General features: G+C 39.4%; 2 protein-coding genes and 1 long non-coding RNA gene across 7 annotated transcripts in view; 1 reads left to right on the top strand and 2 right to left on the bottom strand.

The window, feature by feature from the left end:
- Nucleotides 1–3,111, bottom strand: part of LOC103458525 (ryanodine receptor 3) — a 108,702-nt gene extending 105,591 nt beyond the window's left edge. The window contains exon 1 of the mRNA XM_081603659.1: nt 2,596–3,111. Coding sequence (XP_081459785.1) covers nt 2,596–2,643 — 48 coding nt within the window. The 5' untranslated portion in view covers nt 2,644–3,111. The remainder of the gene's footprint in view (nt 1–2,595) is intronic.
- Nucleotides 3,112–5,814: 2,703 nt separating this feature from the next.
- Nucleotides 5,815–24,092, top strand: part of LOC103458527 (formin) — a 66,219-nt gene continuing 47,941 nt past the window's right edge. For 3 of the 5 annotated variants that reach the window (XM_008399419.3, XM_008399418.3, XM_008399416.3), the window contains exons 1-2: nt 5,815–6,054; nt 7,415–9,062. In XM_008399419.3, the coding sequence (XP_008397641.1) occupies nt 7,478–9,062 (1,585 nt within the window). In that variant the 5' untranslated portion in view covers nt 5,815–6,054; nt 7,415–7,477. Of the gene's footprint in view, nt 6,055–7,256; nt 7,313–7,414; nt 9,063–24,092 lie in introns of all 5 variants that reach the window. The other 2 variants (XM_017302554.2, XM_008399420.3) reach the window with 2 other exon arrangements.
- LOC145550079 (uncharacterized) lies at nt 14,868–17,322 on the bottom strand. The gene is made up of 2 exons (XR_014085927.1): nt 16,673–17,322; nt 14,868–15,233 (listed from the first exon to the last, which is right to left on the bottom strand). It is a non-coding gene; the product is annotated as an uncharacterized LOC145550079 (long non-coding RNA).

Raw genomic sequence — 24,092 nt, 5'->3', positions numbered from 1 at the left:
CAGTCATATAGACACATAAAAAGGAGGACACATAACCCAAGTGCAGCATTCTAAAAGGAACTCCAAAGCATGGAGGTGGATGCGTTTTCTTTATTTATCCACATATTTTCTTATTTTATTTATTCACATTTCTTTTCTTACATTTGCATTTTGATTTTTTCTTTCTTATGTTTTTCTCCTTTATTATTTTTTGTAACCTTTCACTGCTTTCTTTGTTTCACCATTTCATAACAAATGAATGTACTGCTTGGTGGAAGATAGTTCCTGTGTTACCCGTTTTATGTTAAGTTAACATAGAACAGGTGTTTTATTTTTGCCTTAGCTAGCAACGACCTTGATAAAGAGCAAACCAGGTCACAACTTGCTGGTAAGTATTGATTTTATTCTAGCTGCCTTGTAAACTAAAGATATGTTATTTTTCACCGACCCATAGTGTCCTTCTGATAATGTTTATGTTCACTTGCCCTTTTCATACTGGGGATTTTTTGTTTAAAGCAAGCAGCCTGATGTAAGACTCAAAAATGTTAATTAAATTAGAGGATCTGGCCGTGGCTTGGGTAAAAAAAATAAATAAAATAAGAGCAGTGATGCAGTGGTTGGTTCAGTACGCAGCAGGTTGCGCATCTGTGAGCAGCTTAATAAAGAGAGACCACAAGCAGCAGTGCTTGTGATATGTGCAACCAAACACCTCCTACTATCTCGGGGGGCCTCTCTGGAAGACCTCCAGCTCTTGGCTCTTTTGTCTATCCTGTATAAGCATACATTTTCGGCCCTGATGCGTCTCAAATTGTCAATCTTTGTAAGTGTTTAGCGTTTACGCAGACTTAAACGCTAAATCTCCGCAAAAGAAACGCACTTGATCCAAACCACAAGTGCTTCCATGGCGGTGCTGGTTAACAATGATTTGAAGCCCGTTTAAGTTTTGAAATATATTCTTGTTTAAAACAATAGCAGCATCAGCATGTATAAAAAAATTCAGGTGAAGCTTACAATCCATATTTTCATTTTAAAAAGAGCACTAGGAATACTTCAAGCTGTTTTCCACATCAAAACATGAAGTTGTCCATCAACAGAAAGTGGTAAAGAATAGAAATATTGCATTTTTCTTTAAGTTTTAATTGTTTAGTTCATTTAATTTGTAACTGTTTTCTGAATTATTTTACTTATGAACTATTGAACTGATATTAGGATTTAAACCCATGTTTCTGAAAACTGAACCACAACTTTGTTGCATGATCAATTTCTGGCACCTATAAGCATATGTTCTAGCCCATGACAATCGGACTGCATCACAGGTTTCATTTACATTTCCTGGTTTTCCCTCAGAAAAACACTGTTTTTGATGTCACCCCTCAAGTTTTTTAAAAGAAAAATGTCTGCGGATTGGGCTGGCCACTCAAAAGCATAAACCTTGTTGGCCTAGAACCAAAACGCTGCTCACTTATTGATGTAATTGGGGTTGCAGTCTTGTTGAAACATCAATTTAAAATGGAATTTTCTCCGCCGTGACATCTTCAAGTATTTGAATGTATTCCATCTGATCTGCGCACACACACTCATACCTAAGAGCAATTTAGACAGACCAATTAACCTAAAAGTCAGAATTTTTAGACTGTAAGTCAGACAGCCTGTAGAGAAGACTCCCACAGGGAGAACTTTTAAACCCCAGGCCAGAATCTGAACCCGGAGCTTTCTTACTGCAAGGCAACAGTGTTGCAAGCGGTGCTACAGTAACGAGCATGTATGTTTTCTGACTTGTCTTTAGATAAGGGGTCTGTGTGACATCTGTTTCTCTCACAGAATCATTGCACTGATTAAGCCAAACATTGCTACCTTTTCATTATCTGCTCAGATTTCAACTGACGATTCAACACAGATCAGCCGGATGCATGTCTGTTAAATCTGTTGGTTTCCCTTATTCTACTGCTCTCTAGTAAATTGTTTGCTTAAATACAATGCCACCCATGTTGTACTGTTATTTTAAGCGCTACTCTATCTTTTTATAAATGTATTTATTTTGACTCCGAATCCAACAAGTAAAACAGCATGAGCCATAAGGACTAGTTTTTATTAGGAAATGTGCTTCTTAGCTCATGCTGCAAGAACCCCTGGGGTTACTGCTGGGACAGGCAGCTTACCCAGCCAGTGCAGCACAATGCATTAAAAACCGGCTTCAGTACTACGCTTTTTTTTTCCCCCTCAAGTATTTCTAAGCAGATCTCAAATTCTTTTATTTCAAGTCAAATCCAAATGTGCTTGAGTAAAAGCTGTGAGCACATGAGGACAAGGGTGCAGCGAGGTGCAAAAAGCCAAGTTCACCACATCCGAAATATTGCTCTTGATAACTTCTTTAAACAGAGACTGCAGGAAAAGACAATAGCTGACAGCGAGCCATGCGCAAAACAATAGAGGAATATACCGCCTGTAAGATCTGCGAACAGGCAGAGGGTTATCAAAGGCTGCCTGATGAAAACAGCATGTCAATGACAGGTTATCAATTGAAATAACCACCTAGTCCCATAAATGAAAGACTGGACACCACAAAATTCCTCAGGCACCGGATGAGCAGCAGGAAATGTGACTGTGGCTACTTACAGTTCTGAGGAACTGGATCTCATCCTCTCCCTCTCCGCCTTCAGCCATGGCTGCAAAGGAGCCCGTTCAGACTCCGCTGGCTCCGCTCCCCTTGTCGATATTAGCATACAGCTAATCCACGGCCATACAGCGGGGAGAATACTGCAGCATGTGTCAGTCAAGCCCGTGTGCTTACGCCCCGCTCGCCGCCCGGCGGAGGAGTGCGTGTCAGCATCGGTGGGGACGGCGCAACGCAGAAACAGCGGCCACCGGGGTTCTTTATCTTCGACGTCACCGTCAATGCTTATCGACACGGCAGTGAAAGCGCGAATATTTAAACAATTAGCGACTGAATGGAGTCTAGCACGGGGAGGCGAAGCTGGGTTTTTTTCCCCCGCCCTATCTGACAAGCAGCCTGCTGAGGAGGAATTTCCAGCAGGAAACTCACAGAAGGTGCTATTTCCATTAAGAGTCTAGATCAGCACCATGGTCAGCGCCCTGCTGCTCCCACACAGGCTCCTGCTGCACAACCGCTGCTCCGCTGCAAGCCTGAGAGAGAGAGAGAGAGAGAGAGAGAGAGAGAGAGAGAGAGAGAGAGAGAGAGAGAGAGAGAGATGACTTAAAATGCTATCTGCAGAAATGTCTTCACATCTCTGAGCAGAGAATGCATTATTTCCTTTTCTAACACATGAACCATTTTTTTATTATTGTTATTAATTCACTCTGAAATTACTTGTGCCTAGTGAGAATGTTGTTTGTACGTTTTTAACATTTTTATTCTTAACATTTTGAAAATACAACTAACACACATATTTAAAAAATGACATTTTATTTTGGATTCAAAATGATCTATCACTTACAAATGAAGTCACATTAAACTCAATTAATCGATAATGAATACAAAGAAATATTTATCTTATTTTTTTTTTAGACAAACTGATCTAACTTGCCGCCACAACAAAACTCACCTCTTTCCAGAGCTTCAGTATAAATAAATGCTTCCATGATGCAATGCTGCCCTCTATTGCCTAAATTAGGAACTGCTTAGGACCCGGCTTTACTGTAGGGCTACGTCTTTAGCCTTGTTTTTATTTTATTTTATTTTTTTGATGCAATGTGAATACATCTGTGTAAATTAGATAGTAAAAAACGTAATTTATTTCAGTGACTCTTTCATAAAGTGAAACTCAAAGCACAAATTAAATCAAATTATTCTGGATGATGTATGGTGGTTTAAGCTATCACAAAGTATTTTTAAGTGCAAAGTGAAAAATGACTTTATGGAAGTGCTTGTTAAAGTGTTCAAGTTAGAAGTTATACATGGAGCTTTTTAATGTTCAGTGTAGCAATGGTCCATACAAAAGTTGTCTCTCTGTTCTGCTTCTTACAAAGGAAAATGGTTTGTGAATATGTATAAACATTCCATCAAGCATTTATTATGTATGGTTTATTTTCAGCTGACACAACAAATAACATTTGACTAAGTTACCTTGCTTTCTAAAGTAAAATTGAAGACAAGAATGCACAAATGCACAAATTAAGTGTAATAACATTTGATAGTTTACTCAATATGAATACATCTGAACAAATTAGATATTGAAAAACTTAATTTCTTTCAGTGATTCTGTTCATGAAGTGGAACTCATAGCAATCAGACACATTACTTCCATATGTGAGGCCTATCAAGTTATTTAACTATGTGGAAATAGACTGTTTTATGCTAAAAAAATATAATTTCCTTTTCAAAAGTAACTTTAAACATCTCAACTACTGCTATGCAGGAGTCAAATCAGGACAAAAGTATTACTAGCATGTATTTCAAACCCACTTATAGCACATTGAAAGCATCAGAAATGATTAAATTAGTTAAAAATTATCACTGTGCTTACTTTCTGTTTCTTCATTATAAGCGTTATTTTTCTGTCCTGCTGTAAAATTTGTAGTTTAGTAGAAAATAGGTTAGTTCCTTCCTGGCTACAAGAGTTAAAAATTATTTAGCGTCCCAGAAAAACCATTACATACTTAAGAGTAATATTCAGCTCCGACTTTCTTGAGCTTGTTTTCCCCAGATTTATTGTGTATTTTATTTAACTTTTAGTGTCGTACACTTTAACATTCTTACTCTATTTTTCTTTTTTTGATCTATTTTAGTCTGTCAGAAAATTTAATGCACTGTAATCTTTTTCTTCAAAACTGACTCGTGTTTTAATACATTTTATAGCAATGTCCGTTTTCTTTTGCACCTTTGTTCAGCACCTTAAATTTCAATGAAGTTTGAGAAAGGCTATATAAATAAAGCCATATTGAGTTTTTAAAAACCCACACACTGTACCTCTGTTGGCAAATGATAAATGATGAGCTTTGCACACATCATGATGGATTTAAAGATAAACATCAGAGACAAATCTTTTTTTCTGTCAGTTTAATAATGTATCCTCTAGAGTGCAAGTAGGTGGAACACCAGGAAATGAGATTCAGTCTCAGTCAGTGCTCCTCAAATGGTTTTCACCTCCTCTCTATGGTTCAACATTAAAGTTTGTGAGTTTATGCTCAGGTGTACAGTAAATACATGTCTTTCATTTAAAAAAGCTTTGATTTTGAATCACAAAGACCTAAAAAGAAGACCAAAACACACACACACACACACACACGCACACACACACACACACACACACACACACACACACACACACACACACGCACACAAAAGGATTCCTTAAAAGTGTACTTAGTCTAAAATCAATAAGATTAATAGTAAAACAGCACTTGATTTCCTGTGGAATGTTCATCTTGGATTTTTTTTTTTTTACAAATTATTTATTGGCACCAATTACGTTTTTGTAAGTCAGGCCAACCAAAAAGGGGTTTGACCAGTTTAAAATAAAACGTGTAAAATTTCCTCTAAAATGTAAAATATGAGGATTTATATTTCTTCATGTTGACTTCGTTTATTAATGTTTCCATTCAATAACGCCACGCTTTATTAATTTAAAATGTCATATTAAATACATGGCATGCCTGATTCAATTTTATTGGATTCTAGTGATTAATGAACAAACTCGCCACTAGATGTCTCTGTTTCACAACACTTGGTGACACATCAGCAGTTGAATTAAATGTGGATGTATAATTTCAGTTGATCTGGACGATTGTGATTTCGGCGTATGATAGCGCTGACTTTTATATGGTAACTGTAACAGCTAAGTGCAGTGTGCGTTTTTGTTCATCTGGAACCGAGTGGCTCCCATCATCTCATGTCGTAGGCTACCTGCAAGCTGCAGCTGCACCGACTCAAACTGTGGGTTGGCCCCTTCAACGACACCCAACCAACCAGAGAGCAGGGAGCCAGCGGGACGCTTTGCTATTGGTCAAAGCTTCTGTTGATCACAGCACGCAGGTCTAGAGAAGCAGCGGTGAGCATTGGCTGGCCGCAGAACAGAGATGTGAGGAAATATTTTTTTTGCCTTTCCACCAAACCGGGTGAGTAACTGTGTATGTTTTACCCTGGTGCTAGTTTTACCGTCTGTAGTTGCAGACGATTGTTCTTCATTTTAAGCTTCAAACATTGATTGCAGCATAGTAACGTGTCATAAGAGGAGGATTCGCAGTTTCTGTGTAATACATGTCAAATTACAATAAAGTTACTGCAATGTGCGTCGATTTCAGCTGTAGTGTTTTGTAGATCCACCCAATCTGGAAGGATATTGTAAACATGCATGCTGCCATTTTAATGCTGACCAATACTCGCGTTTGCTGCAAGGTGACAGTGGCCCACGGGATTATGTTATGGCATAAACATTTGAAAGGAGGTAACATTTGCAGCATAAATGTAAGGTTGTGCTTGTAATCATGTTTGAAGGCATCTCAGCGTGGGGCTTTTTGCATGTCCCGTCACCTTGCGTGACTCTGCCTGCTGCAGCTTGTAAAATGTTGATGAGTGGCGGTTCAGAAATGTTTTATGTGCTTATAGAAACTTGACAGTGTGTAAATTGAGGACAGAAGACTGTTCAAAAACAGAGTGTGGTGAAAAATGGCAGGGTTGGGGTGTGTTGAGTATTAGTTTCATGGGAAAGTGTGGAGGGCCCAGTTTGTGAGACGACTTAAGATAGTCTTCAATAGTGCATTGGTGTTTTTAAGATGGTCTTCAATAGTGCATTGGTGTTTTTAAGATGGTCTTCAATAGTGCATTGGTGTTTTTATTTTTTTATTTATTTATTTTTTACCTGCAGGATGGTAAAGTGAATTACAAGGCTCCTAAACAGTCTTAAAAATTGAGAATTTGTTTCCTATTATTTTTGAAAGCTCAATAAATATGCAAATAAGAGCACTGACTATAAGGACATATTTTAGTTTTCAAACTATATTAGATCAAGTAGATTTTTGACAAATGATAAAAAAATTAATACAAATGTAGGGCTTTTTATATTAGTTTGGAATTTAGATAACCATTTGTTCTGAGTTGCTAAGTCACAACTTCTAGTACCTTGCAGAAATACCCTTACTCTTAAACTTTCCACATGTTCTTATTACAATTAAAATGTTTTATGTGTTTATGTTTGTATTTTGTGTGGCAAGTTTTTTTTTGTCCATTTCACAGATTATTTTGGTGGGAAGTTTCTGACAGAACCCACATATATATTTAGACTCACACAAAAAAATGCTATTGCTTCTTTGGCCTCCAGGTCCTCTTAGACAGCTGAATGCAGAGGTTCAACCTGTGGTTCTTAAATTGGCTCTGGTAAAGTAATGTCTTGTCTTAGAGAAATTTTTAGTAGAAATGCACTGTGCCGTCTCTTAATTTATGTCTTTCTGATTTGTTTCTGTGTGCTACTTTCTCTAGGACAATATCCAACCAGGATGATGAATAGCCTGAGATTTTCCTCTGCACTCAGTGCCTTCTCACATGACTAATATAACTAGCATGGCACCCATCATGGAGGGCACACACACCATCTTGCTTCTCTATGAACCCATCTATGAGCTAAGCAACGTCAGTCTCTACTTTCCCAAGAGGCGGGCCCCCATCTTTAAATACAAGAGCCGCACCTCTCATTCAGCAAGCAGCAGTAATGACCATGACTGGGGAAAGCAGAATCTGGCTGTGTCCAAACAAAGAGGCCAGTCTTCTGACTCCTCAGGGAAACTTTTCAACTCCCAGCAGGCAACAAAAGAAGCAGTCGCCGAGCTCTGCTGGCTGGCGGCTGAGCACCACCAGTTGCTGGTGGATCTGTTATCCCTGTGTCGGGATTGTGCTAGCAAAGTCAAGATGGGCAACCAGGATATGAAATTCCAGGAGTGCGAGGAAGATCAGGAAGTTCACCTTGGAGGTCGGGTTCTTAGCGACAGCAACTGCCCAATGTCTGAGAGTAAGAAGGGTGCAGCTAAGAGCAAAAAGGTGAAGAGGCTGGGAGGCAAGAAGCTCGACAAGCCAGAGGATTTACAACACACTAAGATGAAAAAGAAAGCTACAAAAGGACAATCACATGTGGAGCTTCCAACAGACTACAAAGTATCCACATCTGCAGTTTTACAAGCAGAGCAAACCCCAAAGGTAAAAGCTTCTGACTATGTGTCTGACAGCACCCCAAGCAGCTCTAAGGTTAGAGAAGTCAGTAAACTCATCGTTACAGTGGAGGAACCTTTCCGGACTACTCAAGAAAACTGGGACTTCGTGGAGGACAACCAGAACTTTGACCCCGTCATGGATTTCTGTAACGACTTCTCAGAATGTGACGGTGAACTTGGCTACGCATCATCCTCTTGTAGCCTGATAGAGGGCCTGAACAGACGACAGAGTGGGGGCAACCTCCGTCCCATTACAAGGTTTGATTCTGCAGTGGAGACGTTAGCTGCAAACAGATTAACTGTCAACAAATCTGCTCAGCATCAGCTGGACAGTGATATGAACCTAAGAAACGCAGGCATCAGGGTAGTTGCAAAATTACAGGACGTGGAAGGTAAAGTTCACCATGTCAGCCGCACAAATGCTAACGGAGATTTGCAACATCCAGGGTCCAGTGGGAGTAAACAGGAGATTGGAGAGTGGGGGACGAAAAATGGAGACTACCGGCTTGAAGTGGGTAAACAAAATGGTAAACTTCCTGAGGGGTTACGACTGCCCCTTTCCCACACTGCAGAGCCCTTAGCACCAGTCAGATCCAAATCAAAGAGCCCCTCTTCACCTTTCCTCGCTGGAGTCTTCAACACATCTTTCCCGGCCTCCAACAACCTCCAAAGCATGTCTCCTGTGCTGTCCCCCTTGTCTTCCAAGCAGCTGAGTCCACAGCTTAACCACCGCATCGTCCTACTTTCAGATAAGGATGAAGACTCCTATCGAGACAACTCCAGCAACACCGATGAACCCAAAAGCTTTACTGAAGTCATCGATAGGAATGGCAATAAGCGCACTGTCACCCATCTGGACCTGGACCTCAACAGGCGGCCAAGCATCTCCAAGCGGAACTCCTCCAGCAACTCCACAACAACAGGTGAGTTCTTTCTGAAATCACACAGTGAAAAAAAAATGTTTCATGTACAGACTCCCTGCTCGGATAGGGATAGAAATATTATCGCTTTTATCACCTGTGCAGCATGAAGTGTTTGTCAGAGTGAGCCCTTCATCTCATGGTTCTGTCGCTGGAGTTCAAAGAACAAAAAGTGATGGCTTGAAAGAGATTCAATTGTTTGGATTTGTCTTTGTGTCTGACATGGTTCTTGAATTCATTTCCCTCAAAGAAAATTTCACTTTGTCACTTGAGCTGTTCTCTAATAGTTTGGTTTGTGCAAAATGTTAGAGCTGCTATGCAGGATCTCTTTGTTGGTGTTTTTTACTGCTCTGGTTTTGGGTTATGCATGTGACCACAAATTAGAAACTCTCCAGCAGAGCCAGAACAGGGCAGCGGGTCCTGAGAACAGTTTTGTTGATGATCCATTATAACTTCCTCAGCGCTACAGGGAGAGCAGAGATTAGTAGGAGTGTCCTGGATCAAAGACTGTGTTGACACCAAGTTTGACCTGACCTGAGTTCACGTGAGCGCAGACTTAGCTCCAGCATTCCCAAAGTGATGGTCTGAGGATGTGCTTTCCCTCCTCCCCACTCATATTCCATTTATGTAACTGGAAACAAAGGGGGCTAAAACTTAAACCCGTCAAGCTTTGGAAGAGGCTGCATAAAAAAGGATTAGGGCTTTCCTTATTTTCATGCTGTTGTAATCTATCTTGGTGCATGTAAATCTGACAATGGTATAATAGATGGATTTAAGCGGTCACAATGTCCTCTCTATATGTAATCTTTCAAAAGCCAAAGTGATGTTGTAAGCCTGTTCAGAGATGTCTTTCTGACTTTTTATCATTTTCTGGGATTTTTTTCCCCATTTGTCTTTGGAGCTCCTTGACATTTGTGTACCTTTTACATCAGTCTGATGTTCCCATGTGGATTTAAATTCGGAACACATTCACTTTAGTCACACACCAAAACAACACAAAATGGTAACACCTTTGGGGTGCCCATGCTTTGTGATTTTAACTATCATCTTTAAGAGTGATTACTGTGTTATTTTAAAAAATGTGCTTAAAAGTTAAACATCATACTAGTTATTTAGACTTTATATAAGAACAATCAAGAAGAAAGTCATTGGCCCATCACAAGGTCAGGACTCTCAAACTTAATGGCCAGTCTAGAAGGAAAACAATAATTAACCCTTCATGCATGGTTCAGGATTTTAAGATTTACACAATGTATAAGAAAGCTTCAAATATTCCTTTTTGGTCTTTTTGGTTTATATGTGCACCTGTTGATATTTTAGCCCATTTTTCGATTGCTCTGCTTTCTAGATGTTAGAGTTAAGTAAGATTCTTTTTCCAAAGGCAAAAATCTGCTCTAGAAGGAACACAATAGGATTAAATTTTTTCTTTATCCGTTATTGTCTCTCATTGGAGGAAAATGGTGCCAGCAGCAACATGATAGAAAAATGGACGCATGCAGATTCACACAAGACTGCACAAGATACATATATACTGCATCTTTGCAACTTTAAAAGTATTTTTCTTTAAGCTTTTAATCTCGTTTTGAGTGTGCGTTTTGGTTCATTGTCTTGCTGAAGCATTGAAAAAGCTCAACTCAAAGGCTTTTGCACATTTGCACTGAACTTTTTTTTTATTTGATGATTTATTTACTTCCACATGAGTTTCTGCAGTTAAGCAATTTTGTTGCTTATTGAACAAAATTTTTCAGAACCAGCTTATCTGTTTTTTGGGATTAGTACAGATTAAGATGAGTGTTTTACATTATTTTGCATACCCCTTAGCATAGGCGTAGGAAGCGGGGGAGACAGGGGGGGACATGTCCCCCCCCCAATATTGAAAGAGTTACATTCGTCCCCCCCAATAATTTCACCTCAATTGCAAAGAATTTTAAAATCTTCCACTCGCATGCTTTTATTTTGAAGGCGCACAACAGCGCATTAGCAGAGCGCTCCCCCCCCACCCCCTCCCCCTCTGATCGGCTCAGAATAAAGGCAGCAGCAGACGGAGTCAGAGAAACTCAGCTTGAATAAGGTAAATGATCTGTGAGGAATTTTGCCATAAATATTGCTCGTTTATAACATCTTGTTAGGGTAGGGTTAGGGTAAGGGTTAGGGTTAGGGTTGCTGGCAAGTATGGGAATTGAAAGGAGCCGGCCTTTGCCCACAGGTCCACAGCAGCGCTACACTCCCACAGAAGTTGCCTAACCGACTCCGGGTCGGGGGCAGATGTCGCGGGAGTGCATGACGGCTCTGACCGGGAGGATCCCATGAGCCACCATCCTGGAGTCTGGTTGGAAGGACGGGATGGCTCGCGTTGATGATTTGGCTGAGGGGATTCAGACTTATGCAGAACAGCAGTGGGGGCAGAGAGTTTCCTGGAAAGAATTATGATTCTTTCCAGAGTTTTTGATTTCTGCCCCATTTGATTAACACTTGTGCAAGTGGTGGTTTTTATTTTTATTTTTTTATTCATTTATTTTTTTATATATATACTGCAAACTGCACAATTGGTTTGTAGTTGCAGTTTTTTATCCATCCATCCATTTTCTTACACCCTTGTCCCTTAGTGGGGTTAGGAAGGGTTGCTGGTGCCTATCTCCAGCTAACGATCCGGGTGAGAGGCGGGGTCACCCTGGACAGGTCACCAGTCTGTCGCAGGGCAGTTTTTTATTTATTTATTTTATTTTTTTAAATATATACTGCAAACCACTTGCAAAATTTGTTTGCAGTTGCAGTTTTGTTTTTTATTTTATTTTATTTTTATATAAATAATGCAAACTGCAAACCACTTGCACAAGTGTCCACTGCTGTTCTGCATCTGAACCCCCTCAGCCAAATCACCAACAAGACTGGCTGCGGATACCAACTCAAGAATGGGGCCACCATTAATGTTACCCTAACCCTCCTCTACATGGATGACATTGAGCTGTACGCCAAGAGCGAGCGAGACATCGACTCACTAATACACACCACCAGGATCTACAGCACTGACATTGGGATGTCATTCGGACTAGAGAAGTGTGGTCGGATGGAAGGAAGGTCGTCCACACAGAAGGGGTCTCACTCCCAGAAGGAACAATAGCAGACATTGAGGACAGTTACAAGTACCTGGGAATACCACAAGCAAATGGCAACCTCGATGAGGTCACAAGGAAAGGAGTCACAGCCAAATACCTCCAACGAATAAAGCAAGTCCTGAGAAGCCAGCTCAATGGCAAGAACAAGATCAGTGCAATAAACAGCTACGCCTTACCAGTAATCAGAGATCCTGCAGGAATAGCTAGTTGGCCAAAGGAGGAGATAAACTCCACGGATGTTAAGACTCTGAAACAACTAACCATGCATGGAGGGCTCCACCCCAAATCCAGCATTCTGACTAAACGAGGAACAAGGAAGGTAAATAAGGCAGGTGGTTTTTTGAGTTTTCTAAATTGAGGGAACCAAACCTTTTTGGAATCCTTTACTGTGGCGATTAAAAATAAAACCTATTGGGCGTATGTACAGTAAAAAGAGGAGTGGGCCCAAAACTGAACCTTGGGGAACCCAAGCAGAACAGCAAGGTCCCAGAATACTGAAATATTAAAACTGTACAATTCATGTTTAAGGTAAGAAATCAGCAACTTCCACCCAATATACAGAAAATGTTTTGTGACAGAGAGGGAAGTTATAATTTAAGAGGTGATGGACATTTAAAAAACAATGTATTAGAACAACCATGCAGTGTTTTTGTTTATCGGTGCGTGGAGTAGATGTATAGAATGGATTGAATGATGAGTTCAAAAAAGTAGAAATATAAACCAGCTTAAAAAACTGATTAAAAAGGAGCTTATTGCAAAATGTTCTATAAGATGACCGTTTTAAAGTCTGTAAATACTATTGATGATATAAATACTTTTTAAATAATGGGACATCTTTAAATGTCATGTAAAATGGAAACAAGTTGTCTCGTTTTGATGTTTTGACACTTAATTGATTATAAATTGATAAGTATGAAGGGGCAGGACATTATAAGATATTACATCTTCTACCTGCTCCTTTTCAAACAGAACATATAAAATTTGCTTGTCACTTGGGCATAATAATTTGTTTGACCTCTTATTTCTGTAGTCTGTTTCATTCCATTTTATTTTATTTTTTTCTTTCTTGATTGTCTTTTCTGTCTGTTAGAAATAAAAATAAATACATAAATAAATAATTAGCTTGCCAAAGGAGGAGATGAACACCACGGATGTTAAGACTCAGAAGATACTAACCATGCATGGAGGGTCCCACCCCAAATCCAGCACCCTGAGACTAGCCGCAAGGAAAGAGGCAGAGGACTAGTGAGTATGAGAGCCACTGTCCAGGATGAAACATCCAAGATCCATAAATACACCAAGGACAAGGTCTCAACAGACAATGTGCTCAATACATGTCTCAGACAATGGGGAACAGAGGATGAGGTGCTGGAGGTACCATCATGGGAGGACAAGCCCCTACATGGGATGTACCACCGACAAATAACTGAAGTGGCTGACATCAGGAAATCCTACCAGTGGCTGGAAAAAGCTGGACTCAAGGCAGCACAGAGGCTCTCATCCTGGCTGCACAGGAACAGGCCCTAAACATCAGAGCAATAGAGGCTCAGATCTACCACACCAGACAGGACCCAAGGTGTAGGTTGTGCAAGGAGGCCCCTGAGACAGTCCAGCACATAACAGCAGGGTGCAAGATGCTGGCAGGGAAAGCGTACATGGAATGACATAACCAAGTGGCAGGCAAAGTGTACAGAAACATCTGTGCAGAATATGGACTGGAAGCCAAGAGATCAAAGTGGGGAACACCCCCAAAGGTGGTGGAGAATAACCGAGCTAAGATTCTGTGGGACTTCCAGATCCAGACAGACAAAATGGTAAGGACGAACCAACCGGACATTGTGGTGGTGGATAAACAACAGAGGAAAGCCGTTGTGGTGGATGTAGCAGTACCAAGTGACTACAACATCAGGAAAAAGGAGCACGAGAAACTGGAGAAATACCAGGGCCTCAGAGAGGAACTGGAAAAGGCCTGGAAGGTGAAGACCACAGTACCATACCATCCCATTCCAACTTTATTTATGAAGCACTTTATACACCAATAAATTGATTAAAAACAGAAGAAAACTGACCAGCAGTAGAAGGGTTAAGAACACGATAGAACTGAGCTGCAGTGCATGCTTTAGCTTTAGCACAGGACAGCATTATCTCAAATAAAACAGGCATATGGTCTGAAAATAATGAGTCACCAATCACTAAATTACAAACTGGTAGACCATAAGATAAAACCAGATCAAGACTGTGACCATGCTCATGGATAGCACCAGTCAAACTGCACAAAATTAAAAGAATCTGTAACATTAAGAAATGACTGAGCCATAGGTGAAGTAGGACGACAGACATGAATATTAAACCAACAATGAGAACTCGGTCATACCTTGGCATGATATCAGCCAGGAAATCAGAAAAGTCATTTATAAAGTTTTTGTTGTACTTCCGCCGCACACAGCACAGTGTGAGAGCTGCCGAGTTCAAATAGGCTGATCTGAAAGCTACTAAATGAGGCCAGAGGCAACTGTTTACAAGTAAAACTGCTTTTAAAAACAGTCACTATACCTCCACCGGACTCTGTCATCCTTGGAGCATTAAAATAGGTGCAGTTCCGCGGTACAAGTTCATTAAAAATGCTGGAGTCACTAAACCACTTGTCCATGATTCTGTTAATAAAACATCCAATCAATAAGAGAAAAAGAAATCCCTAATGACGAAAGTTTTATTTGTCAGCGACCTGGCATTTACCAAACATCCTGGCAGAAATCGGTGGGTCTACACCATCAGGTGCCGTCCGGTGCTCCCGGCAAAGAGGCCGCAGGTTGCTAGGATTCACCCTGTGTCTACAGGGCCGAGGAGCGCAGGGACCTGTGGTAGTGCCTGTGGTCATCGGGGCCCTCGGGGCAGTCACCCCCAAACTGGAGCAGTGGCTAAAACAGATCCCAGGAACAGCATCAGACATCTCAGTCCGGAAATGTCAGGTTCTAGGCACAGCCAAGATACTGCGCAGAACCCTCAAGCTCCTAGACTTCTGGTAGAGGACCCGAGCTCAGTGGATGAAAGAGTCCACCTGCGGAAGCGTGAGAAGGGAATTTATATAAATATGAATAAATATATATACACATTGTCTGAGTATCTCCAAGTGGGTTTGATTTTAACTAGAGTTTCACCTAGCAGTAAACTACATTATTTTTTTCTTATGTGCACAACTATCAAACGTTTCCCAAATACAATGTGACCCCAACACTGAAACTGTGAGTTTCTGTAACAGTATATGTTGAGTAACTGAGGGAAATAACATAAACATACAATATTTAGGGCTCTCTAACAGGCACCATGATGTGCAGTAGTGCTTACATCCCATAACTATTTCTAGCATTTGCAATGCTGCAGCCACAAATTCCAAGATATTTTACAACAAAGATGATTACTTCTGATGATTACAAAGTGCTGCATAACTGTAAAGTGTAAGGAAAATCATTTGCAAACTTTCTACCTTTCTGATAACATTTTAAAACTTAGAAATCTGACTTGTTATCAAATTTCTGGGCCTCGTCAGAGAACTTAGGAACAGGAAATTTAACAAGGCAAGTGATATCAGATCTGAACCTGTCTGAACAATATCAGATGATACATAGGGTGCTCACAGAAATGAACATTTTAAGTCTGCTTTTAAAGCAGGTGTTTCTGTTTTTTAATAGAGTTCCTTTAACTCAAGAATTAAAGCCAGTTCTAGGAGTTTAAGATAAATGGTGTTTTTTTTCTCATTTCTGCCTTTGCAATAATTCTGCTTAAACATCTCTTTCGGTAAATATTTCTGTCTTTGTTCTGTAGCCTATACTTGGTATCACAAAACATTAGGCAATATCAAGATTGAATAATGGTAATATTAGCCTAAATGCAGGCAGTGGCATGTGGGCTATAACTAGCATGTTGTCTTACATTGACTTCCTCCATTCAGTGTGCTAATCATGGTTAATAAATAAACAAAATAGCTAAGAAGCTTATTTTAGGAAAAAGTCTACTTTTAATGTGGGCAATAGTATCTCTTAACAGAAAATTAATAATAATAGTTGATAAAACATATGCTCTTTCAAAATACTGCTTATCAGCTTAGATACAAGAAATTTATCACTGGTACATTTTGCAAAAGTGAAAATCAGATGTTTACTTTGTGGAACTTGGTTACCAGAAAAGGCGATCATCTCTTAGCAACAGATGAACAGCGTAGCAACAAAAATTCTTACTGATAAAAAATATGTTTCATCCGCTCTTTTGAAACACCACTTATTTTACACTAACAAGAATGGTGCAGTGGGTGAATTTTGCAGAAAAGTTACTTCTTTTGTCATTAGTGGCTAATATACTAAACACATATTCAACACAAAAGTAAAAATCTCGATTTATACTTCGTGGCAGTTCGTTACCAGAAAAAACCCGCTTATTTCTTAAAACCAAATTAATAAGTAGTAGTTAATAAAACAAAAGCTCTTTCGAAATAACGCTTACCTGATTAGATACAAGACATTTACCGTTGGCAAATTTCGCTAACGTAAAAATCTGAAGTTCACTTCGTGGCTCTTGGTTACCAGTAAACACACTCATCTCTTAGCAACAGATTTGCAACAAAAATTGTTATTGTTCAAAAAACATAGGATTTCTTCTGCTCTCTCTCAGACGATTACTTTATGGAACTTAGTGGAACTTGGTTACCAGAAAACACGATCATCTCTAAGCAACAGATTAACAGCGTAGCAACAAAAATTCTTAGGGGGCGTTTACACGACAACGATCCAACAAAAACGGCACTTTTGTTCCGTTTTTGTTGGATCGTTTACACGATAACGTTCTGATTACGATCTGTGTTTACACAGTAACGGTGCACATCGAAAACGTGTAATGCTCTCACTGCCTAGTTGGTGCTAGGTTCTTTGAAACTTTGAAAGTGCGCATGTGTTAAAAAAAAGTTGTACTTGAAGGCTTGTGGATTTTCGTGAGAGAACACGCATTGTGTGCGTCTGATTAGGGCGCAGGCAGTTGGAAAAAGTGGGATAACTTTGAGCTTTCACGGTGTCCGTAGCGGCCCCGGACTGGAAGCTGTTTATTGTTTTTACCTTGGAATGGCCAACAGTCTGTTATTCCTATATCAATTTGATAAAAATAGGAGTTCCCGCACGTCCCATATCCGTGTCCTCTGTTACCTTTTTCAGCAGTTAAAACAGTTTAATCCGTTGCTAACAAGTCGTAACTTGTTTTTCCGAGCCGCCTTCAAACGCAACATGAAAGCTGAGACGCTCGCGCTGGGTTTACACCTATGAGGCAGCGAAGGAGACCTGCTGCTGCTGCGCAGGTGTGTTAGAATCATGGCAGCAAACCAGCAAAACGTAAATAACTGCACAGTTTTTTTCCCGAACTAACCGACTGAGTTGAGTAAAGCTGTTGGATGCAGGTGATGTTAGCTAAAAGATGACTAGCTAATATCAATACAGCACGCTAAGCTTGTTAACAAGTAGCCTGTAGGCTGCTGATGTTGTTGTCTATGTTCAGCAACTTAGATTCATTTTGACCCCCAAAATAAGTCGATGCCCCTCCTGTTAAACTCTTCTGGAGCCGGGCTGGTCCGTAGTTCTCTAGATAAGAGCGCTGAACAAGCAGCCGTGTATTTTGCCACCTGGGCGGTGCGGAGCGGTGAAGAGACGCTGAGGGAACCGTATCTGGGAAACAGTAACACCAGCATTGTGAGTAGTTTCTTCTTCTTCTGTGGATTGTAGGAAGCAGCTATGTTTTGCGTCATACTATGCATGAGCTGGGGATTCTCTGGAAGAAAAGATCCGTTTTCTAGGTTTACACGACAACGTTTCAGAAACATCGCACTCTGGAACCCGTTTTCAATCTGTGCCGTTGTTAGAGAAAACATTCGGTGGTTTTGTGTAAATGCACACTACAAACGCAACAAAACTCTTCCGTTTTCCCCCGAAATCGTCGTGTAAACGGGGCCTCATTGATAAAAAAATATAATGTTTCTCCCACTCTTTTGAAATACCACTTATTTTACACTAACCAGAATTGTGCAGTTGGTGAATTTTGCAGAAAAGTTATTTCTTTTGTCATTAGTGGCTAATATACTAAACACACATTCAACACAAAAGTAAAAATCTCGATTTATACTTCGTGGCAGTTCGTTACCAGAAAAAACCCGCTTATCTCTTAAAACCAAATTAATAACAAGTAGTTTATAAAACAAAAGCTCTTTCGAAATAACACTTACCTGATTAGATACAAGACATTTACCGTTGGCAAATTTTGCAAAAGTAAAAATTTTCAGTTCACTTCGTGGCTCTTGGTTACCAGTAAACATACTCATCTCTTAGCAACAAAAATGGTTATTGTTCAAAAAACATAAAATTTGTTCTGCTCTTTTGAATTGGAGTGGAGCGGCAAAGTGAGAAGGATGGAAAAAACAGAGCAAGGAAAAGCCAAAAACTGGACACATTTTGTGCGTCGTCTTGGAAATGAAGCGGATTCAGACCCGCCAAAACTGCCAGCCCAGCCAGGGAGCCAGGATAGTTACAGGTAGCAACTCTAATGTTAATCACAATGTGTGAGTTAACTGATTATAAACTGTACCAGCCCCAAGGTTTATAGTTAAGGTTTACATTGGAGCCGCCTGGGAGAGCGGCGCGCGTGATCCGCACCGAGTTGCAAAGATCCAGAGATGCACGAGGCGCTGCAACACGCTGCGCATGCGGCGGCGTCAGCTCGTGCCGCTGCGTGTCCGCTTCGACGCGCACAATGAACCGAGCTCCGTGCTCATGATAAATTAAAACAAATTCAATAATTTCCATTGGCATGATTTATCACTTCTCTTTTTATTTCTCTTTCTTTCTACAAAAAACTGTATGATAAAAGCTTTCAGGTTGGTGCTTTGGTCTCAGCTAAACCTTTTTTTGAAGAAAAATTGTATTTACCAAGACTTCAAAATTCATTTTATTTGTCGTTTTGTTTGTTTATTTATGTTGGATATTTGAAATGCCTTCCAGTTGCAATGTTAAATGTTCATTATAATTTTAAGTTTACTGATCTTTCAGATTGTGTTCTTGCATTATAATTTTGCCATTAACATTTATTACTTAAAAATGGTCTAAAAACAACAATAATATTGTTTATCAAAAATCAAAATTTGTTATTGTGACAGGTCTACACACATATGATTTATAGTGTAGTTAGTTTATTGCCATGGATAGCATAGTTACTTTGAAAGAGTAATTTGATCGCTCAATGAAAAATTAATCCATCAGCTAGAAAATGTGCATCTCTTTTCCCTCCATCGTTTACGTTTGTGTCGCTGGTGTTACATATGAAACGTATCTCCCCAAGGAAAAAGAAGAAAGCAACAATATGTGTTTTCTAAAGATAATCACAAATACTTAACTTGGATACGTAATTTTAATCTGATTATTGGATTGTAAATAATAACACGTTAGATTACTCGTTACAAGGGGTCAGATTAGAGTAACACATTGTTTGACATTTTTGCTCAAGCTATTTACGAATCTTTCAAGTTTCCAATATGTGTCCCCCCCAATGATAAACTTGTTTCTACGCCCTTGCCCCTTATTCGTTTTCAGATTGTGAAAGTTTGTTGCGCTGAATTTAGTTTTGGGATATCAGACTAAAGAGAGCTGAATATAAACGTAGCCTACAATATTTTTTTATTTGCTAAATATTTGAAAACCATCTTTTTTATTCCTTTCACTTTACAGTTTTGTGCTACTTTGAAATACAGTGCATATAATTTTGTTTCTACAAAGAGTGAAAATTGAATGGGTTTTGAATACTTTTGCCATTCTCCGTTATTCTAGGATGTTTGTTTTTAACCCTTTTGTTGCTGTGTTTGTAGCTTCTTTCACCATGTTCTTAGTCAACTCTATCCGTGCTTTACATTTTATTCATGTTTAAACCTTAAAGAGTGAGCAATGAGGAATAGCATAACTATCTCCTAATCATTTGGTTACTTGATCAGTTAGCACAGCCAACGAGGCTGAATTTTAAAACAGCTGAAGTAATAATGGTAACTGTGAACCAAAGCTGTTTCTTACACTGTGCTGTCCTCATTCTACATCCTCTGCAGTCTAACAATGGAAGCTTAAACCTTTAATCTTACACAAATTCTCTTTCTGGCTGGACATTAACCGTTTCGTGAACTCCCCTGGTGATGCTTCATTATTGATTGCACTTCAGATGTTAACACATATAAATGAACATCAGAGATCAGGCGAAGAGGGTAAGTGGATCTGTGTGGAGCCTGGACCTTTATGGAGTATAATGGTTGAATTAATTATCTTCCAAACCCTTTAATCTGAGCTTCCCTAATGAAGCTCTGCCTATTAATGGGTGTAATTATGCAGGCAGTAATAGTGAATTTTAAAAGAGAAAACTATTTTTTTTTATTTCATGTGTTAATTAGCTTTTAAGTAGCTTTTAAGGTATGTAGGTAGGTGCAGTTTTGAAGTTGAAAAAACGTACTTAAATCATTATTTTTCAGATATTCCCGGGGTTAACGGTGTCTATTGAGTGCAACATTACTTGCATCCTTTCTCAAAATTTCTCTTCCTCAAGTCTTTGTTTATTATCATCTGACATATGACAACCAGTGCCTTAACAAGATTATCTGCAATGTTCCCATGAGTTCTCCCTTCTAGTGCACACTAAAGAAACATTGTTACCAACACTGAAGACAAAGACCTGCTCAATAACAATTTTGTAGTCCATTAGACCAAAACACAGCACAAGAGTGTCTTTTGTAAACAGGAAAAAAGGCACAAAGGTCCTTTTCTTATAACATTTAACCTTCTTTCCCCAATGAATAACTTTCTCCCTGGAAAATTTCAGTTATGTGGCGTCCCATAGTTTTGTTTTGTTTTTTTTTTCTTCGCAACCAGCTCTTTTCAGTGTCATGCAGCTTCCATCTCATTTTGGGAGGGTTGCCAAATTCCCTATCTCCTAAATCATGGCCAGTGAGGTGAAACAAAATAAAGCTTCCTTTTACCTTCAGGCTGTGTGTCTAATCAGACTTGAAAGCTGAATCTTGATGACAACTCAAGTCAGCTTCATTTCGGGCTGCTTTCTGCAAACGCTGTCGGGCAGAGTGATGCAGATCCTTGAGCGTTCACCTGCAGCCGCCGTTCCTTGAACCTCAACCATGGCAGGCAATCAATTCAATTAATCATTTAACACTCAAGTGGTGAATAGCCAGGAAGCCTATGAAAAAACAAAAAAAAAATTTGTAGAGGCACAACACTTTATAGATCCAGCCATTATTCATGATTTATATTTAAAGTCAACTATTCTCCGTTCCAGTTTAAAGTGCTGGGAGTGGGTAGAGGCTGCCAAATGTACTCAGTGCCACTTGGCCCAGTTTTCTGCTTTTGAGTGATGAGATTTATACATTTTGTAGAATAAAATACAGGATACAGGAAGGATATTTGGTTGCTTTGATGAGAATCTGGGCAAATGTGTGTGTTTCTTTTCTCCATATTGCACATATGCTTATTATTTCTGACTTGTCTAATCTGCACTTGACTCTACTTTATTAGTATCAAAGAAAGAATCAGGATAATTAATAGCTTTTGTGGGTTTTTCATGTCGGAGCAATATATCCACAATAAAGTGCAGCTAGTGAAGGCTTTTTGTGGCTGATGTTATTCTGAAATGATTTTCTAAGAACATTATTTAGTCTGCTAGTTTTTCCATATCTGAAAAATAATAATCTGGCTCATACAGATATCCTCTTATCTTCTCAGGCAAATGCATTTCGTCTTTGTTTCCATGAGTGTATGTAGTTATTGTTTGCTACTAGACCTTCGGATCAGTTGTAGATGGGGAGTTAGCTATTTTGCCCTCCTTAGATTAGGAGCAAGCCTGGCTGCCTTTTGCACATATGTGCACATGTGCACATATGTGCAACTGCTTCATCATGATATTTTATTTTCGTAAACCAGGTGGTGATTGTGCAGATCTAATTTTTCTCCACATAATCTGCTCATGTTTCCCTCTTTAAGATTAAACTACACCATAATAATGTAGCTGTCAAAACATTATTCCAAAGTCACCGTCCTTGATGCCACCAAAAGTCCAAAAACTCGAGCCTATTATTGGGCTAAATATACAGGGGGCTCATTTGGACATCTGTTATGACTTTTAGACAATCTTTGGGCATCAGCAAATATCTTATAAAAATATATTTTTAAAAAACTGCTGTAAAATAAAACAGTTTCTTACCTGATGCTCACAAACAACAGTGCTGATCACCTCACAATGGGTAGGTTGTTTACTCAATCAATGAATCCTGAAACTAAACATGGAACATTATCGAGCATGGATTGCCATTATCTGCTCATCTTACAGTGTGTTCTTTTTTTATTCTGCCTGTTTATGTCTGTAAACAATAGTGCTGTGATGCAAGACACATTTCTGGCCTGTTCTGACAGGAGAGGAATATCGTATCATAATAACGATAAATCCAGGATTTCAGAGCAAACAAAAATGTTTCCAAAAGAAAGACTCTTTTTGGTGAATCGGAAATTATTATTTCTATGTTTTGGTGGATGATGGTCGGAAATTATTCATTCTATGTATAAGTTCTAGTTAAAAGCTAACAATTTTGGACCTTTGGATGATTATGAACATTTTTGTTTCAAGGTACATTTATGGTAAATTATTTGTTCTTTTTTTTTTTTACTCATGAATTGTTTGTCAATTTCAGATGTTACAGCCTGAGCAGACGGGAAGGGCCGGCCCAGTATGTTCTGCTTAAATGGCTGTTTGTCACTGATTGCATCACTGGGTTCTACCAAATAGAGGGTTTTCTTTTCTGCGTTGCATCGCTTTCTTTTTATTTAAAAAAAGAGAAAAGAAAGTTGCCCTGTCTTACATGTTTTATTTTGCAGACCATTTAGGTTATGTAGATGAGTTTGTAAATCAGATTAACAATCTTATTCCTGATCTCTGCTTAAATTTTGTTTGTTTGTTTGTTTTGACCTGTTCAGTTATGGTATGATCTAATGAACTGCAGGTGTGTTGCCAATTTGGTATAAAACCAGTAAGATTTCAGCTGCTCAAGATGGATGTCAGAGCCTAGAAAATGCCACAAAATTTACTAGAAGAACCTGAACCTGGCAGCTGATGCTGTTTTTTGTTCGCCTGTTTTGACCATTTGACTGCATTACCTCACACAAATATATATTTTGGCATGTTTTTACAGTTAATGCATATCGGTATTGTCTTATTTTAATGCACAGTGTGTTAAAGTGTGGGGAGGTAGAAATATTGTCTGTCTACTTGGCCAGGTGGTGGCAGTGTGGATTACCCAAGTATTTAATTAGGATATTGTTTTGCTGGGCATGAGCTGAAATACAGACACACATTACAGAATACAGCAAGAGCATGAATTAAATTGAGTTTGCGTATGCAGCAGGTGGATAAAGCCATGACCGTAAGTCCACTACAAGAGCTAGAAAATGTGGAGAGAACCGTTTGTGATCCGTAATGTCTCCACTTGGCCCATATTGGGCTTAACACTGCATCTGGAACCATCCCAAGCTACAGTCAGCAGTTTGCACTGCAGGACCGGGCTGCGTAGCATTATGATAATGAAAAGTTATTAATCCAATCCTGCTGTTTTTTTCCCCCCCACCAGTCAAAGCTCCACATACTGTAGCTGTAACCCATCACAGCTGTCTCTGGATGAGCATGTTAGAGTACTGCAGTGAAACCTCGACGCTTTTATTTTTCTGTGAATCACACATTACTGCGTATCTCTTCGGGGATACTACTCTCATTGGGTATTGAGTATATATTAGCATTTTATTGAAGTGGGAGCTGGGAAGGTGTTGTCTTTCATCTGCAGGAAACTTGGGTCACCGAGATT

The sequence above is a fragment of the Poecilia reticulata genome, chromosome 22, assembly GCF_904066995.2.
Source record: "Poecilia reticulata chromosome 22, P_reticulata-male-v2, whole genome shotgun sequence".
Lineage (NCBI taxonomy): Eukaryota > Metazoa > Chordata > Actinopteri > Cyprinodontiformes > Poeciliidae > Poecilia > Poecilia reticulata.
This window is presented reverse-complemented; position numbering and strand designations above follow the sequence as displayed.